The sequence below is a fragment of the Ooceraea biroi genome, chromosome 6 (genome assembly GCF_003672135.1).
Source record: "Ooceraea biroi isolate clonal line C1 chromosome 6, Obir_v5.4, whole genome shotgun sequence".
Lineage (NCBI taxonomy): Eukaryota > Metazoa > Arthropoda > Insecta > Hymenoptera > Formicidae > Ooceraea > Ooceraea biroi.
Window position 1 is genome coordinate 1,051,436 of NC_039511.1, and position 18,631 is coordinate 1,070,066.

Below are 18,631 nucleotides of genomic sequence, written 5' to 3' on the forward strand. Positions count from 1 at the left end.
CGCCGCCGCGATTGGCCAATCGAGCGGCCGCGCGCGAGCTATCGAGAGTCGACGCGCGCATGCGCCGTCACGCGGCGCGGGCACTTTCGAACGTCGCCATGTGCGATGGCGCCGCTGCCGAAATTCGGCGAGCACTTCAGGGCGTTGAAACCGCGGATTTGTTCAAGTAATTTCCGTCTAACGATCTACATTCGCTTACGTATGATCTCTGTTTCAGATGCCCGCTGATTCTTCGAGGAATTTAGACTTGTTTTTTGCAATGGAGCAATATCGACATGTTTATTTTTCAATACTGTGCGCACTATTATATTACACTTACAGCCATCGTAATTATTCCAAATGAATACAGTTTTGCGAAACTATGGCGTCGAGATTTAAATTTCGACAAAGTCGTATCAACAGTTCAATTTTATTTCCAAACCCATAATGTGCGCGCAAAGATCAATCTTACACGATCATCATGAATCAACGTAGTACACGACATCGTTCACCAGGTAACCTGAATTAATAACCGAAAAATTGTGTCTAATCCAAAAGCTGACATCCGAATAAAAGAAAGTTGAATCTCAGTTACGAGAGAGGCATGTGCGGAGAGGAACGATCGGCGCGGTATCCGTAAACGGGGATTACACGCTCTCGCGTATCTCCCGCGTATCTCTCGGAGCCTCGACTTACCGATTCCGCGCTCCCTCCAGGAGGGAGATCGTGCGCGAGCGGGCGCGCGAGCGAGCGTGCAGCTCCAGGACCATCGCGTTCTCTCGTCGGCGAGGAGGAGGCGTCGCGCTGCGCGCAACGCACACGTATCGCCGATAAAGCGGCGCGCCGTGCATCATCAATATGGCGGCGAATCTCGAGGAGGAGCAGAGTTTACGCGAGTGCGAGGAATACGTGCAGAGACACAACATCCAACAGGTCCTGAAAGACTGTATAGTGCAACTGTGCGTGGGCCGACCCGAAAACCCGATCTCCTTCCTGCGGGAGTACTTCCAGAAGCTGGAAAGGGTACGTAACCACGCTGACCAACCGACCCCGAGCCAGCGAGCGAGCGTCCGCGTCCAATTAACCTGACCCGCCTGAGCGTATCGCCGAGGCGAACTCTCTCGTCCTCGCGATTCGATTATCCTCGCGCCGCGTCCTTGCGACGCTGCGCGAGGCATTTCGAGCGCGGCAACGTCCGTCCATCCATCCATCCGACGTTGCGACGAGACGTGATGACAGTGACACGGACTAGGATTGCCCGAGTAAAGTCAGGTACATTCTTCAGCAGATGCTTCAGAAGGCTCTCTTTGACTTAGATTTGCCGTTTTGTCTGGATATTTCTTGAATTCGTCATACTTTCTGCTGCGTCAGTGACGCTGAACCGCGATGACTGCGACGATACATGGTCGTTCTGTGTACGTGGGATTGGAAAGAGCGAGATTCGCTTTGTAAACTCATCGATTTTAAGTCTAAATTAGTAGGACGCGTTTACGCGTCACGTGAAAGTGCGCTCAATTGTCACGTGTTATCTGTAACACAAGCGTATTACGGAGGAACGTCGCGCGTTATCGGGACCGCGTCGTTCGCTCGAGTAAACATTGCAATCTCGGGAACGTTTTTCCGATACGTCACAAGGAGCATCACGTTATCTCAGCATCGTGGATAAAATCGTAAGCACACGTAAAAACAGTCGGCATAACATTAATGTTGCTCCGCATTTGTAAATAATGTTTATGCAAATATTGTTTTACACGAAAGATTATGCATCAGGGTCGCTATAAATCGAATCGTTCGTTTTACGACTGGCGACATAACGTTGTTGCCAGTACGCGCCCAGCAAGTGCTGCCGCCGTGCGATCAGTCAGTCTACTCGCGAGCAATTAGCGGTCGGTAACCAGGGAACCTGACGTACCGACGTGCGTGAGATAAATTGGTAAAAAAGATATAAATTTATATTGTAGGTTTTTTCCAATTTATATTCTAGGCCTTTATCGATCTTTAATTCGCGTGATTACGCTGCACGAGACGAGACGAGACGTTTGTTGGCAACTGGAACGAAATCAAATAGGGCGAGAACCCAGGGGATTTGCGAGGGCCGGAAGCGCTCTCCTACCAGCCCAACCCCGATGACATTTACCCAACTATAGCCGCTTAGCGATGGCATCGTGATCCCCGATTTGACTTCCGTGGGTCTCGAGACCTTTCGCCGCCGTTACCTTTCCCATTTAGCGTTACGTCGAGGGTGGCAATTACCGTGGCATACGTGCACGAACAGCCACTACCACCATCGCCACCCACCCACCCACACAAAAGGGCGGCGAGTGTGCGTGTGTGAAACCAGTGTGAAAATCGAAGACTCCCAGGCAACCAAAATCGACACGCGCGCGCGCGCGCGCGAAGAACGAGAAATGGTCGCCAAAAATAAGCGACGCTTGACAGCCGTTGACGTAAAAGTCGATGGTAACATAAAGGCCCGCGTACGTTCGCGCCACTGTGTTGCGACCGGAAGTCCGCGGATGAGCCTAATCGAAATCCGATTTGATGGGGCCTCGATAAGGGCGAGTCTTATCTCTGAGGGGGAACCGGGATCTTAATGTGTGCACGTCAGTGATCTCGATAAGTGATCTTGATCTCATTATGGTACGAATCCTGCTGTAGATTCTTTAATTCAGACTGTTGCCTGCTTTAGAAACGTACGGGATGATTGATGAGGCATCGCAACGGCAACGTGTTTGGTGTTTGCTCTTTGCAGTAATGATTTATCGGTCGGGGTATATAATGTAACTGCGTAGGCCGAAGGCCATCCCGAAAGCAGGAAGAAAAACAACACGCGAGATATTGATACTACGAAAAAAATCAATGAAAGCAAAGTTGCTTTCGTGAGGGCAACATTAATTTTCTTGGATATCGGTCTCGACGACGCTGAGCTACGTATCTCGCCAAGGATACTCGTGCCGCATTAATCGTTCCTTTCCTGTTGACAAGAGAGAAATTGTCATTGCCTCGTAACGAGAAACGGGAAGATTCATGACTGTGCTAATGCCTAATTGTAACTGCTTGACCGCGTGAGAAAGATCACGTGCGTTGCACTTTTGTTCCACAAAAATACGGTCATCCTGTCCATCTCGTCCAGATTCTCCGGGATTGTTTCCATTCGTATAATGCGGAGGTAGTTTAGATGATCGTGAGGGTGTCTCCAACCGGATGCAGCGGCGTGGTATAACGTGGAGCAGCTGATACCGTCGAGCGAAATAAGAAGGCATGCGCGGGACAGCGGATTTCGTGTTTGCTTTCTGCACTTATGTGGCATATACAGCAAACATAATATAAAAGAAAAGAGAGAGAGAGAGAGAGAGAGAGAGGAAGAAAGAGAGCGGAATCTACTTCGGAGTAGAAACATCTCTGCGGAAGACAAACAGCGGAAAGTACAACTTCCACAACTCGGCGAAAGGACAAGATATTGTGAGCCCGTTGAAGAGGGGAACTCCTAACAGGCACATAACTCACATAAACGTGAAATATGGAATCGAAAAATACGATATGAGATGTAAAGATAAAAGGTAAGGTGGGCGGAGCAGCAAACAAGCGCACAAACAACCGATACCAAATATTGCTTTGTGAGCGATTCTTAAGTGAAGAAACTGCTGAATCCATTCTGAATCAAATAAAATATCCAATAAATAAAATATTCAATTTTTTATCTGTACATAAAAATCATAATTTTTTCAGTCACGGTGTTGAAAAATATTTCATTAAGAGTTGACTTTATGATTCTCTTAGAGAATTTATCATTGATGATTGCGCGATAACGCTGCGCATATTCCTGCAAAAGTATCATCTATAAATAACCGCACGAATTTTTTTTCGAGGTCTGCGTGCTCATGAAGCACCCTCTCCTTCATCCCTGGCCCTAGGAAGGGCGTAGCAAAAGAAAGCGGAGAGAAAGAGAAGGAGAAAACCGCCGCAGGGAGACGAGAGGACTCGCGCTCGCAGGAGAAAGAAGGAAAGCGCGATGTAGGAGCAGCCGATCTAAACATAGAGCATGCTCGAAATATAACGAGGCGCGAGCTTACAGTCGAGAGGGCATGTGAAAGCACGCGTTAAAAGCATGACACAAAAATGTGGAAAGCAGCGAATCCAGTTGCCGTCGCAGTGTCGCTGTCCCTTTTCCGGCTCTCCAAGTCGTCAGGAACGAGGACGGCTCTCGGTCCTTGAAACTGCGAACTCCGTCTGATGAAATCCATCGTTGAAAATCTAAAGAAATTCTGTGAATGTCGTCGCACTGGAAGACTGCAAGACATCTGACGTTGAACGGCGGAAAAGTACGATGCAAGGCGACGCCGCATCTCGACCTGATGAAAAAATAGTTTCAGTCTTTAGATCCTTTAACTGAACTCTGAAAATCTCTGTAGTTCAGATTGTAAGATTTATCAAGTAGCGGTACGAGGTAGGAACTTACCATCGTTAATCACCGAGACGCGTTTGCTGCGCAGTCTGTATTACAAATCCAGTTTTGCAGTTGGTCTTGGAAAAAGAGCCGCCGCCGCAGTCGCGGATCGATTCGCCGCTCGCGTTTCACGCGAACGGAACACCTTACTTACCGACCACCACGAGGTAGCATCTCAGCGAGAGTCCGTCCCAATCCGGAGATCCTCGGGCGAGCGTCGAGACCGAGCGCGAAGCAGCAGCAGCAGCCGCCGCCGCCAGCAGTAGTGAGCGTACCGACGTTGTCGCGCCGACGGACGACGGACTCGCGCGCGCGCGCGTGCTAGATCGTCTCCGACCTCTAATTGGATTCCGTCCGAGGCCTTATAAAATCGCGAAGCGGGTGGGAGGACTCGAAGGAAGAAGAGGGAGGAAAAGGAGAACCGCAAAGACGTGAGAGACCGTGAGTACGGCGACGACGACGAGGACGACGACAACAACGACGACGGCGTGATCATCTCTTCCGTACATTCGCGAGCACTCGCGAGATCGCCGACCTGTGACACGCGCTGCCGCGATAAGCGGCTGTTTCATAAGTGTTAACACATTCGCGAAAGATAAAAGAGAGACCAAGAGAAGAAGGAAGGTAGAGGGAAACAGGGAGGAGAGAAGGAGATAGCGCGTGAGGAGGATCGAGAGGAACGATGAACGAGGTACGAGAGCGAACGAGCGTAAACGAGCGCGCTGATCATAATTGTTCAAGTTTTACGCGCGCGTATAATTGATCCCATCCGATCCGTGTGAAATGTCACTGGAGTCTTACGTCTCCCTTGGTATCTCTTGGCGCGAACATCCGCAACTTTGTCGCTTCTTCGTCTCGAGGAGAGTTACGCGATCGCGAAATGAAATGCAGGAGATTCTCGCAGTATTGTGAAGCTTTTGCCAAATATTCTATTTGAGATTCAAAACTGTTTTTCATTGGTGAATTTTAAAGAGGGATTATGTGATCAATTTTCTGATTGTGTCTATCGGGAATCAATCACAAGTATCGATAAATCGGTTTTATTCTTCTGTTTCGGTTCTTTAAATTTTGGCATGAATTTTGTTCAATAATATTTGTCTACTTTTGTGCCAAGAAATATTATGCGATCGCGTGTTTGCGAAATTCTGGTGAAAATTATTCGCGTTCACGCTTTTGGGAAGAATTCTGGCGACTGATTGTATAATATTTGAGAAAACTAACAAAGTACTTGACATAAACAAATTATTGATTTTATTATTGCAACAGTAAAAGTAGTACGAAAAGTTATTGTCACTTAAAAAAATTAGGGAAGATAATTTTCTTTTATTCCGCACCTCATAAAGGTTCCCTTAAATGGAACTCCTATAACTTCTACAGTGCAGTCGGTCTGATGGAAAGAGTCCTTTCTGATAAGAAGTTACTTTCCAAGTGTGTGCTATTTACACACCACAGTCTTTCTACGTCGTCTTCAAATAGGGAAACGTAGAAAGAGCAGAAGTTGGAGGAGCACTTTAAAGAGAAAGGAAAATCGATATGGAGAAACTCGTTGATCGCGCATGTAATTCGGAGATTGTTGCAGTCCCTTACAATAAGAGTCCATAAATCAGCACGAAATCAGATAATTTTAAAAATCACTTTTCTAATTAATACCACCAGTCTGACGGACGAAAAGCAGTTGTAGTGCGTTTGATTAACAGAGAGAAATGTATCTCGAAGATCTTCACGTATGCTTCTTGTTATACATTCCGAGAATGCACGAGACACGCGTTGTGCTCCGAGTTAAATTTTTATAAAAATACCTACGCTCGCCCAAGCATACGCGCACGTGCATTTATCTAGCGAGAAATCTCTGTGATATTTTATTCACCCTTGATATATATCCGCTCGCATGCCGCGTGTCTCGTGTGAAAAAGATCTAAGCTTGAAAAACACTTGCGTCAAGATGAGGAGAGTGAGAAGCTTCTGTGTCACGAGCTGTTCAAGGATGTAGATACGCGAGCGTGTCCGTGTAGTATGTAAGCGTACGTGCGTGTGCGTGCGTGTAGCACTTCTGGGTTGCAGCCGGTGGTTATACATCATCATTGACTAGAGATTGTATAAGAGCATCCGTCTCTCCGTTGATTCTGTCGACTTCGACTGGAATTCAGTGCGACATACTGTGCACACGAGATGTGGCTGAGATGTGTGCGTACGCGTGTACGCATAGCTCGCGATCGTTCATGCGTAGTCGCACTTGCGCTGGTCGTATATCTCGCGGTCCGATTATTAAATTGCGCGATTTCTTTTTTGTTCTACGGCCCATTTTAGAGGATCGCCGATCATCATCGCGCCGAGCTGCTGCTGGGATAAACTTCTCTCTATGCATAAGTTGAAACCTCGCGTAGCGCATGAGACATTCACAGAAACACAGTTATATTCGTAAAATTAGAGCACGTTCTATTTTTATGGTCCCAAAGCGCGCGCCAGGTATGCGTAGTAAACTGACAGATTTAATAAGCGTGATCCGCGATTCGGAGCTCGAGGTAGCGACGTCGCGAGGCATCTTTATTAAATTACGGTGGACGGTGATAATGAGCCGCGATGATATCCCGTCATCGGATGAAGATGAGCGATCAGAATCACGAACTTGTGATTAACATGACGCGTCGCATCTGCAACTGGATTCGCAATTGGCATACGTAATGTCGCAGATAGTGCTCGGCCTCGAATGGTAAATCGTCCAAAATAGGCTTAAACGGCTGCAATGGATGGCAGCGATTCCGCACGGCATCAATCTGATTGGCGTATCTGTTGGGCAATTCCGATAAATGGAGTTCCAGCCTTCTATTTTTAATGCGTATAACAGAGACGCATGTCAGGCGGCTAGGCGCGTCTTTGCGGCGGAGACGAGCGACGTGGATTTAATGGATCGTTAAGTTTTATCGACTCATTAGGAGCTCGCGCTGCGTCCGGCGAGTCATCCGGGGAATCGCGATCGGATTACCCGTCCCGATAATTGTCATTCATAAACTGTTCGGTGAATAACTTGTACGGATATTGGAGTTCGATCGGGTTTCTTTGCAAAGCCAACCGATGCACCGGCATCTGAGTAACGAGGCTACTTCCGCGAGGATCCACTCAATCCACCGTGTCGACGCAAGGTCCCTCGAAGGGATGAGAAAGAGAAGACAGTTCTTCAGAATTTCTTATTACGACAAATCCGATTACGAAAACCAGGAATTTGCAGGTTCGCGGAACAAAGTCTCAACAACTCGCTTGCTTCGCCTTGTTTGCGGCGGCGATAAACATATCGTCATTCACGATCTACGAGATGCAATAAACATCGCGCTGAGACGGAACGTGACACGTGAGATCCATCCTCGAGTAGGCGCGAACGCGCTAGCGTTTTGTCGTAGCCGAGCGCGCGTGTGATGTGATGTGTGTTGCGCATTATCACTGCAATTAAAGTTAAAGAAAACATGTGATTTGCAGCGATGTGAATACGTACGCAAGTGTACGACGACGACGTCCAGCGTCGCCGTCGCCACGAAAAGAGCCGGCGGCATTCGTGCGTGAAAACGCCAACTGACCTATGGCATTATTCGCTCACCTCTCTCTCTTTTGCCCCGACGATGTGCATCGTTCGCATGCGAACGGCAGTACGCGTGAGATCTTACCTCTCTAAAGAGCTATATCATTTTACAATGTATAATTTTACGGCAATTTTGCGAGGCAAACAGAGGCGAGAGGCGAGTTTTCGAAGCCCGACCACAGAGGCGCCGGTTCGTGCCTAATGAATTATTCATTTGCTTGCGTTTCTCCTCTATTCTTTCCTTTATATAATTATGCGGACGGACACTCGAATGTGCGTTAACACGGTGACCTTAAAACGGCACACTGCGTCGCTCAGATTCTCATGACGAATATGTATTTGAACACGTACGCGTGTGCGTTCCGCTGATCTTCCGCAGTTAATCTCTTTACGCATCAGAAATACGTGCCGCAGGGAAAAGGATAAATGGATTTGCGGATGATTTTTCACATTTCCAGCAGCGAGCGCCGCGGCGTGTCGATTTATTATTTATCAGACACACGTGGGGATCTCTGCGCCACTCAGGCTGATTGATACGTGATTTTCGTGGGTACACGTCGTATCGCTTTGAGTTAGGGCTGAGAAGCTGCGCTTCGATTCGCACTAATGCCCTGGGAGTGAGGAACCTGTTAGACTAATTAGAACAGAACAAATTGGATTAATTAGACTAATATGCGCCTTCGCGGCGACCGCAATCGTCGCACGATGGCATTTTGCAAAAGCGATCCCCGTAGTGCTCCGCGATGAACACGAGTTATGTAATATAACGTACTAACGTTGAAAAGAACATTTCGTATAACACGTAGCGTAAGAATCACTGTAAAAATAAATGCCACTCCACTGCGCTCACGCGAGCAAATTACGTTTTACTTTACCCACCGACGATGCCAATCGTAACTTGAAGTAATCTCCCGCCGCGGTGCTAATTAAAACCCGAACTCAGGCGAACGATAAAAGATCCAACATCTGATATCTCTCGGAGAATCGCTTCTTAATCTTGGGCTGCTCGCAGCGCAAATTATTCATGCCAAACGTGGCGACCGCGCAATCGTCGACGTTCCAGGCAAGATTCTCCGTCATTGAGATTATATTCAAGAGAGATATGTCTTGCCAATGACTCACCGTGTCTGACTATGTATAATATGTGTGTGTATGTGTTGTGTGCATGTATGATATGTGAAATCGTTTAATCCATGTGACTTGCGCTCTCAACTAGAGCTCTCATCCAATTTCTCGTTTATGTTCAGGAGCAGGCTCACGATGCGAAGCAGCAAATCGCCACGAGTCCCGAGGACACGGAGGACATGCCCGCAGGTCAGCAGGGCCCGCAGGTACCGCGGCGACGGGGCGGAATCTCGGCGGAGCCGGTCTCCGAGGAGGACGCTACCAGCTACGTGAAGAAGGTCGTACCTAAGGACTACAAAACCATGGCTGCCCTGAGCAAGGCCATCGCCAAGAATGTGCTGTTCGCGCACCTCGACGAGAACGAGCGCTCCGACATATTCGACGCGATGTTTCCCGTGACTTTCCTGCCCGGCGAGGCGATCATTCGTCAAGGTACGTCCCGCTCGCCGCATCGATTTGCATTCTCGTCGCATATCGCGGTAATAAATAGATTTCCAATCTCTGGATGGGGTCTACAATAGGTAATAACGCGCAATAACGAAGGAATTATTGAGTAACTAATTAGCGACGTGTTCCCCCAGGCGACGAGGGTGACAATTTCTACGTGATCGACCAGGGCGAAGTCGAAATCTTCGTCAACGGCGAGCTGGCGACGACAATCGGCGAGGGTGGCAGCTTCGGCGAGCTGGCGTTGATCTACGGGACTCCGCGCGCCGCGACAGTCAGAGCGAAGACCGACGTGAAGCTCTGGGGCATCGACAGGGACTCCTACCGTAGAATTCTCATGGGCTCCACCATAAGAAAACGGAAAATGTACGAGGAATTTCTCTCCAGAGTCTCGATTTTGGGTGAGTTCGCTTCGCTCTGCCTACTTTCGTTCTTTCGTAAATTGTTATATTAACGCACTCCGTTGATTTTAAAGATAAAAGAATGTAGCTTATCTCTCATTGAGACAGTGAGGAAACGGCAACATGTAATCTAAAGCCAAGTAGATAAATTCTGGCTGCCTATAGGAAATTGTAGTAATGATACTTCCTTTCGCAGAATCCCTGGATAAATGGGAAAGACTCACGGTGGCAGACGCTTTGGAACCGGTAGCGTTCGACGACGGCGAGACGATAGTCCGACAGGGCGAGCCGGGCGAAGACTTTTATATAATCGTCGAAGGAACGGCGGTGGTCCTTCAGCAACGTTCGGAAGGGGATGAACCCGCGGAGGTCGGCCGTTTAGGACCATCCGATTACTTCGGTAAGACAAAAGGCGTTATCAGTCGTGCGCGCGATCGATCGTGTGATTAATTTTACGCGAGAGCGAATCAAGACGATTCGTTTAACGGAAACTGCTCTTCTGCCGCAGGTGAAATCGCGCTACTGTTGGACAGGCCCCGAGCGGCGACCGTGGTGGCCAGGGGCCCGTTGAAGTGTGTAAAATTGGATCGGGCACGGTTCGAGCGGGTCTTAGGCCCGTGCGCCGACATCTTGAAACGCAACATCACCCAGTATAACAGCTTCGTGTCCCTCTCCGTCTAAACGGGACGACTCCCCTCGTCCTCTTCCTCTCCATTCGCTGTCCTGTCATCGCGCTCAGCGCTGCCGATCATCCCCCAATCTTCGTTTCCGCCAGGGATTACGTTACTTCGCCGTATCATAGTTAACACTTCTTTTTTTTATTTGATTAATATTTAAGTGAATTAATGTATTACGTCAGCTACCAAAATCAGATACGTGTACGTAACATATACATACATGCATACATACACACAGTATCGTTAGAGAGACGCTGTTAATATACTTACCGTAAGGCTATTTACGCACTGTGTAGCTCGCGACTCGGTGCTGACGCGCACGCAAATTCATATTGACGTTGATCTCTTCCGCGCGATCTGTTCCTATCCGTGTGAGATTGTCACGTGCACGAGAAACTATTATTAATCCGTTAACGCCCGGGCTCTGTCAGTCTCTGAATGGAGACCCGTGAAACTATGAAGCATTCGAGGCATCAGAATGGAAATTTAGATCGACCTTGATTGATTGTACAAAACGACAACGGACGCAAGAACTTGGAATGTTCCAACGAGAGAGAGAGTTCAGGCGTTAACGAATTGATGCGATTAACGTAATGTGCGTGTTGAGTATATTGTAAAGCAGAAACTGATGATACACGAAATGGTTCGTCACCGTGTTCAAGCTTGGAGCGACATTTCTGCGTCGAAGAAGACACACCGGTATCTATTCTTAATCGGCGAGAACGAGAGACGGATGTGCGCTCGCATTGTTAACAGAGAAGATACAGACTCGTATCGGAAACGTGTTAAATTATCTGAGCCGTTAAGGCTTCTATGACGTCAGAATCGAAAAATTGTACAAAAATTGCTCCCATTTATATTTGATAGAACGAACGGGACGCGATCCATCGATTGAGGCTCATAATTATCTACTGATTTATCGAAGCGAAATGAATAAACCGCGATGCTCGTTCTAAAAGCGTTATTCTGTCAAATGTGAATCGTGGCGTGTAGAAGAAGTATTCCTTGCAACTGCAAATATGTAAATCAAGTGTACGAGTTCTCGTTTTTGATGTCGCGACCGGATGAGTGCGATGACGAGTCTCGAATCTTAAATATCACTCAAGAGAACCGGCATCACATGTGGCGTTTTCTCGTTTACTGTTATATATATATATATTTTTTAAATGTTTCTATGTTGTCTCGTGAACTGTTAAATTATTTAACATTTAAATTATTTTATCGACCAATATATAGCGAATCGGTTACACAATTAGCAACGACGGCTGCGAGATATAATGTCGGCCGCGATTCGCGATCTGCAAACGCGGGGAAACGCTGTTTCGGCCGAAGTATTCATTTTACCGGCGAGAAGACATCGTCGAAAGCGAAGTCGAGGCGCAACGAGTCGCAATCTATGTCTCCTGTAAAAGTGCGCTAGATTTAGTACGATGCGACAAAAGCGAGGTACAACGTCTGAAAATTAAATAATTTATTATGCACAACATCATGTTCATAAATATTGTACAATTAATCCCCCTTTCGAGTCCGTATACATCGTATATACGGCGGTATATCCGGTCTACCTATCATGCATGCACGCGCGGAGGCTGGACACCAGTACGTCTCAACCACCACTTGGAAAGTCTCGAAAAAAAAAAACGACTCCAACGTGGAGCCGAGTGTCGCCGCCTTGCGCGACACTCATTCATTATTTATAATTAATCGAACGCGAATGAAACAGGAACAGAACTGATCACTCGACACACCCATGGTAACGCGTCGCGTAAGACATGCAGCCAGGAACGGTGCTCCCCCCCAAGGATTGTCCAGCATTCCGATGTTTCGCCTTCGTCCCGGCCGAATCCTTCTCGAATCGATGACATGTGGTTCATCCACAAATCATCGAGCTCCCGAAAACGCGAACGAGCGATCGTCCATAGAAAGGTGCTGCTTCGTTTCTCAGTCTCTTCTTCGTCCCGTCTAACGATTTCCTCCAGGCTTTCTCCAGAAACGAGATCGTTGCACTGTGCTTGTCGTCGACCAAGAACAGCATCCATCCCTCATCCATCACTATGTCTCCTCTTCAGGCATTCTGTATGTCCGCGGAGTAAAGTTGTTCATATCTTTGAATATGCTATCCTCTTGAAAAAGGAGAGAAGGTCGCTCTACCTGGTCGGGCCAATTACAGCTTATTCGTGTAGCAATACTTATGGGAATACTTGGGGAAATCAATCGAACATCATTGAAGCATGCGTGCATGCCTGCTCTAATGAACGATCTGGAAAGGAAAGAGATCGGCTTGTGTTGCTGACAAATTGCCTTGCGCCAACAACGAACAACAAGAAATTGGCCTCTCGAGGTTTCTTTTCTTTTATAAAGTGGCAGGCTGTACCGTTTTTGTCATAAGCATAATCCTCGAGAAACATTGGTATCCCTTTTCTAATCTTTTTTTTTTTTCGTTTCTATCAAGGTAATGCACGTCGGATGAACGGTAAATAATCCATCTGAACTTTTTGTAGAATTTCCACAAGGCCCTGCGCGAGAGGGGGATCCATGTACGTTCTCTTGTGATTATGTACAATTACTCGGGGAGGACCGAACGAAGAAGCGTGTATATACAAATTCACCGTTAAAGTTCCAGTCTGCACAGTTAAAGTGCAGTCGAAGTTCCAAACTTTCGATTCTTAGTTAGTTTTTGCGCCGGCGTTGAAATTGCCGCATCCCTATGGAACGATGATCGTGAATGTGATCCGAAGACTGCTTACGCAAATCAGCGTAGTAGTGGGACTTTCCCAAGAACGAGGGAAAAAATGGAGGCACGCAGCAGAGAACGGAATATCTAGCAAAATATGTATATACATATATATGCATATTATGCGTTTCACGCGAGTGCGCGTGACGCCGGAACATATGCATATACACATAATACGATGTACACGCAGAAGGTATTGTGCGTGTTCGCGGTGTTCGTGCATCGTGTGCGTGCGTGGCCCGGCCCTTCTCTCTCTCTTTCTCTTTCTCTCTCTGGCATGAGCTACATCATCTTCCACCACGGGGGAGAGTTAAAGGTAGGCGAGTAGAGCGGCGTTGCCTTCTACCAACCACCTAGATTACCACTGCTTGCCTTGCAGTCGATTTGCTGTCGAGCGAGGTCAGCGTAAACCAAGCCGAACTCACTGACAAACTCATAAAACTTGTCCAAAGACTCAAAGGCCAATCCCGCTACGACGAAATGAACCGCCAAATTTTGCCGGTAGCTAAACAGTAGAAGAAATGCCAATGATTAGATAATGCAAGCGCACCAACTTGCGATAAAACATATAGAACAGAAAAAAGGCAAATATATGCAATTATCATTTAACTTTCAGCTATGATGTCCTGTAACAGAAATCTGCAATTATACAATTTATGATCCAGTGTTAGTGCTCCATTAGGACTATCGTTTCGTCTTAAACCGTGGCGCTAAAATGGATTTAATTGAACATACGACGAAATAATTTTTAAAAAATGAGGATAAATCAACAACGTAATCGACTGAATCTCGATTTCTATATCTCAACTAAATCTATACACTATACGTGAATTATGTAAAATGAATCATAATAAAATTCTGAAAAAGAAATCTTGTCATCCAAATGCGAAAAAGCTAAAAGTATTTATATGCTTGTATTCGCTAAAACACTCTGTGTGCTCTCTAGCAATTATTTTCACAAGGCTACAAAATTAAATATTACGACTTACTCTTAATTCTTTAAAGATTGTGTTATAGAAACAATTAAAAAATTAATTTGCATTATTTTGTTGAACTTTAGAAGTATGCAACTCCCTTGAAAAACAAAGGCAAACCTGACAAAATTGACTATTACAGATACATATTCAGATAATAGTAACAAGAATAGAACATTTAATACGTACGACTTTATCATAAATTTCAATGCCTTCTTCCGTTCCCTTGCAACAAACCAATCCATCAAAAAGCGAGACATCCGCGGTGCCGTTTTATACAATTTGAAGAAAGCATGGAAGTTACCCAGCCACCATGCCGAACGTATTTTCAACGCGTGCTTTACGCACTCGTCGTTCTTGTCTTCCGGCGAAAGTGCCGCTAAAATTGTCGTTAAATCTGAAAGCAAAGATATCATCGTGATATAACGGAAAAATCAACGGCCAAAACAGCAAAAGGTCACGTATCAACTTTATCATTTACCTTGAGTATTCTTCGTGAAGATGTAATAGAGAATACGATACGCAACGAATTCGCATCGATTCTCGCCACCAAGATCCTGATACAGCATCTTAAGTTGCGTCTGACACTGATTAAATTCTTCGTGATCGCCACGTTGTAGCGCGACACGGGCATGCGTCTCATACACGAGAACTGTAAAAGCGTCCCTGACACCTTGTACAGTGAGATCTTGCCGGATGGATTTCAATTGGTCGCAAGCGTATCTGTAGTCCTGCTCGACTAGCCAACGTTTCTTGACATGCTCCAAAGAATTTTGAAGTACACTTACCGGTCGGACAGCAGAAGGAGCAGGAGCCTGCAACGATATTATTGCCTTATTTAACGCAAAAGTGTTTTACAAAGAAAGAAAGATAATTTGCAAGCATCGCGTACCGTCGTAAGACGCAAGTAAGGCTTCTCTAGATCCTTGCACGTGCCGACAATGTGAAGCCCGGTAAAATCAAAGTCCACGTTCGGGTCGACGTCTCTGATGACGCTGCTGATGACCATTCTGGAAACGCCGTCGCTGAATCTGGCGGCACGCTGCTGCAGCTTCTCCTTGGTACCTAGCTCATCAGTGTTGCCTGAAGCTAAACCAAACTCGGAATAGTAATGCGACTTAGTCTTAGTCTTCTTGGCCTTCTTGTTGCTATGATTCGCCTTGTTGTTGCGCGCGGACTTCTTCGTTTTGAGTGCCTTGTAATCGTGTTCCCGATCGCTAACGTTTGATGACGAGGAAGTGCTGCGTCGGCTGTACCTGCGAGATGGCGGGCTACGTGTGCGCGAACGTGTCGACCTCGACCTCGAGCGCGATCGCGACCGCGAGCGCGAGCGGGATCGCGGCGACCTCGATTTAGATCTTGATCTCGACCGGGATCTAGACCTAGACCTCGTCCTCGACCGCCTGCTGTGTGTCACAGAGAGACGCGCGCCAAGCCGAGCCCCAAGTGAGCTGGACAGGCCGGGCTTGCGCAGGCCTCCCTGTGCAGTGACCAGTGGGCTTGCCAGAGGATTCGCCAGCTTTAACGCCGGCTTTTGAGGCTTGATCGTCATGGTCATGCGTTCGCTGTGGATGCTGGGCAGAGGCTCCTTGTCCCAGTCCTTCACCCAGAGCGAGCCGTCATTCGCAGCGCGTGTAATTTTTCCCTTTAGTATGATTTCGACTTGGTCTTTGTCAACAGCCGTCTTACACTTCTCGTAACATCGATTCACGTAATTCTTCAAACTGTCGGGCCAATCTCCCACCGGACTGGGAGTACTCGCGAGAGATGAAGCAGGACCGGTGTTGGAAATTGTGTTACTCGCCGTCGTAGTAACAGGCGGTGCAACAACAGGATTAGGCGGCTCCTCGCTCGGCGGTGGAGGTGCCGCTACTTCGCACTGCGCGGGTGGCAACGGCGGCAATTCCGCTGGCTTTGCATTCGGTCCGTTAAGTGCGAACGGACTGGCCGTCGAAACGTTCCCCTGAAAGCTATTGTTGAATTGAGCTGCTAAATTTTTGTTCCGCTTACGTTTTTTCTTCGCAGCGCCGCTGTTACCCGATGGTGTGTAGCCAAGACCAGTTTTCTTGTTCGGCAGATTAAAACGAATCTGCCCGTTGTACTCTGTGTACAGAATTAATATATTTTTAGTATATACAATTATTTATTAAGTGTTTATGATACAGGGATGAGCAAAGTACAAAGCTTCTTCCGATTCAAAAGAAACACTTTCTATCGTTACTCAGTTCTGATAATGACTTGACATTCCTTTCGTCATACAAAAACAAACACTTGAAGAACACTTTTTCACTCTATTTGCTGTCATCTTTTCTCTGTATCCGACTCAAGTCGCTTGTTTTTCGTGAACGCTTGGAATACTCTTTAACGACATGTTTAACTTTTAGAATTCTCTTTTAAGAACATTTGGAAATTTTTTAAATAAACATTTTAATAGAACCAATTTTTTGCTGACTTCTTTGTTCATCTCTGCATATGAATAAGTATTAAGGCAATACTAACGAGACGTATCATTGTGCATTCCACCCCAATTACCATAAGGAAACGAATTGTACATCAGTCCCTGGTAAGGCATCGGCTGTTGCTGCTGCTGCTGCTGCTGTACGTGATTGTTGTGCTGCGGAGTCTGTTGGGCCACCGGTGGTGGACCGGGCGGCAACGGAGGAAGATCTGATTCGTCATCTAGGACCATTGGAGTACCGGGTATTGGAGGTTGCTGATGCATCTGCTGTTTTGCCTGATTGTTTCCTTGTTGTGGTTGCTGTTGTTGTTGCTGCTGCTGCTGCTGCTGTTGTTGTTGTTGTTGTTGCTGCTGCTGCTGCTGCTGTTGATGCTGTTGCTGCATCTGCTGTGGATTAAAAGTCTGACCGTATCCTGGCATCATCCCATGGTAATAGCTAAACATTTGCCCCTGGTGTGGCACACCCTGATATCCTGGATTATACATTTGCCTGCAAGAAAAGAAAGGAGAAGTCATTAAAATTATGATCCACTGATGGTCCACGCAAACACGTTTATGCACACTGCGTAGATTCACGCAGCTCTCACACACTCGGCATTCTACACACATACAATGTATTCACATATATACACACAGTACGTAACACACATACACAAACACCAAATCAAACTTTTCATATAGCTGCGAGGACACAAACAAATTCACTTGAAACATAAAGCTCGTTAACTGTGACTCATGACTCATCAACAAGTCACGTCCTGCGTAACAGGTAGATGTGATTTGATTTCGGAGTCACAGCAAACGGTCGTGACGTTCACGAACGAAATGGCCGATTCGCAGACGAGCGTTGGACGAATCCGTGACAGATGCGTAGGATGCGCAGGATTTGCTCTAGACGCTCACGCGCTTCCGCCGCCAGTTTATCTTCATTGTTAGACGTAGAACGGAAATAGACTGGCGGTGAAGGCGCGTGAATAAGTGCAAGGCAAACGTACCTACGATCGACGCGTCCAATTCAACAACGGCGCACGACTTACCCCGCATACGACGGAAACATGTTGTGCATATTGGTCGGTGCGTGTGCGTATTGCCACGCCATGTTCGCCATCGGACCCGTTCCGAATTGCTGATGAAATGGCTGATGCGATTGATGCTGCTGCTTCTTCTGCGACAACGCCTCGCCCTCTGACATAGCGTAGAATAGAGAATATCAGAATTGCTTTGGAAAAAAATGGCCGCGCCCCCTCCCACTGGTGGCGCGTCGTCCGCGACTAATTCCTTGTCGAATTACCGCGAGTCGTGGAGACGTGCGAGTTTATTGCAAATGGCAGTATGGTTTGCTTCCAACAAAAAAAACCTATATCACCTTCACCCTCCTTTCTTTCCGCGAGACGACGCTCTTTGTTCGGCGCACACGCGACACTAGACACTCCTCGACGATTCACGTACCCAGCGACGGGGTGTGAGCAAATGGAGTTTTGGAGCGAGATCGAACATGTATATAGCATGTATGATAAATATAACAAAGAGGCGCAGGGTAGTTCATGTTTACTCTACAGTGCTGTGACGAATGTCCCAAAGGTAGATCCGGAGCAGCCAATCAGAATTTCGCGTAATATATCTAGTTACAAAAAAAGACACCTGTAAAAAGGCCAATCCGTCCAGCTTCTATGTATGACGGGTTGCCATTTCACAGGCGCTCAGTTTTAAATTATGTAGTTTATTAAATTGTTAAAAACAACTCGTTAACAAAATGTTTCAGACAGTTTTAAATAAAAAGGTATTTTCTAAATAATGAGTTACAACAATATACGACAT

At 46.8% G+C, this 18,631-nt stretch overlaps 2 protein-coding genes and 1 long non-coding RNA gene across 9 annotated transcripts; 1 reads left to right on the top strand and 2 right to left on the bottom strand.

Annotated features, from left to right (window-relative positions):
- Nucleotides 1-742: 742 nt before the first annotated feature.
- Nucleotides 743-12,129, top strand: LOC105276475 (cAMP-dependent protein kinase type I regulatory subunit). 4 transcript variants are annotated; one of them, XM_011334110.3, is made up of 5 exons: nt 743-1,002; nt 9,245-9,554; nt 9,704-9,970; nt 10,167-10,370; nt 10,479-12,129. In XM_011334110.3, the coding sequence occupies exons 1-5, from the start codon at nt 838-840 to the stop codon at nt 10,649-10,651; spliced, it is 1,119 nt and encodes a 372-aa protein (XP_011332412.1). In that variant the 5' UTR covers nt 743-837; the 3' UTR covers nt 10,652-12,129. The 4 variants fall into 4 exon arrangements, with proteins under 4 accessions (XP_011332412.1, XP_011332416.1, XP_011332415.1 ...); XM_011334114.3 differs by lacking the exon at nt 743-1,002 and adding an exon at nt 1,273-2,619; XM_011334113.3 differs by lacking the exon at nt 743-1,002 and adding an exon at nt 4,885-5,117.
- On the bottom strand, nt 3,263-4,568 carry LOC105276474. The gene is made up of 2 exons (XR_893409.3): nt 4,439-4,568; nt 3,263-4,331 (listed from the first exon to the last, which is right to left on the bottom strand). It is a non-coding gene; the product is annotated as an uncharacterized LOC105276474 (long non-coding RNA).
- On the bottom strand, nt 12,107-18,275 carry LOC105276476 (leukocyte receptor cluster member 8 homolog). 4 transcript variants are annotated; one of them, XM_011334116.3, is made up of 6 exons: nt 17,851-18,247; nt 16,855-17,303; nt 15,248-16,458; nt 14,837-15,170; nt 14,545-14,752; nt 12,107-13,886 (listed from the first exon to the last, which is right to left on the bottom strand). In XM_011334116.3, exons 1-6 carry the CDS (start codon nt 18,003-18,005, stop codon nt 13,724-13,726), a joined length of 2,520 nt encoding a protein of 839 aa, XP_011332418.2. In that variant the 5' UTR covers nt 18,006-18,247; the 3' UTR covers nt 12,107-13,723. The 4 variants fall into 4 exon arrangements, with proteins under 4 accessions (XP_011332418.2, XP_011332420.2, XP_011332417.2 ...); XM_011334118.3 differs by lacking the exon at nt 12,107-13,886 and having other exon boundaries at nt 13,992-14,752; nt 17,851-17,998; nt 18,105-18,275; XM_011334115.3 differs by lacking the exon at nt 12,107-13,886 and having other exon boundaries at nt 13,992-14,752.
- Nucleotides 18,276-18,631: the final 356 nt, after the last annotated feature.

What these genes read in the sequence shown, in the direction of transcription:
- LOC105276475 (XM_011334110.3), top strand. Translation starts at nt 838, where the DNA reads ATGGCGGCGAATCTCGAGGAGGAGCAGAGTTTACGCGAGTGCGAGGAA. An exon ending in ACTTCCAGAAGCTGGAAAGG is followed by an intron (nt 1,003 to 9,244) that starts GTACGTAACCAC and finishes GTTTATGTTCAG; the next exon opens with GAGCAGGCTCACGATGCGAA. An exon ending in CTCCAGAGTCTCGATTTTGG is followed by an intron (nt 9,971 to 10,166) that starts GTGAGTTCGCTT and finishes TTCCTTTCGCAG; the next exon opens with AATCCCTGGATAAATGGGAA.
- LOC105276476 (XM_011334115.3), bottom strand. Translation starts at nt 18,005, where the DNA reads ATGTCAGAGGGCGAGGCGTTGTCGCAGAAGAAGCAGCAGCATCAATCG. An exon ending in CTTACTTGCGTCTTACGACG is followed by an intron (nt 15,171 to 15,247) that starts GTACGCGATGCT and finishes ATATCGTTGCAG; the next exon opens with GCTCCTGCTCCTTCTGCTGT. An exon ending in CTTCACGAAGAATACTCAAG is followed by an intron (nt 14,753 to 14,836) that starts GTAAATGATAAA and finishes CTTTGCTTTCAG; the next exon opens with ATTTAACGACAATTTTAGCG.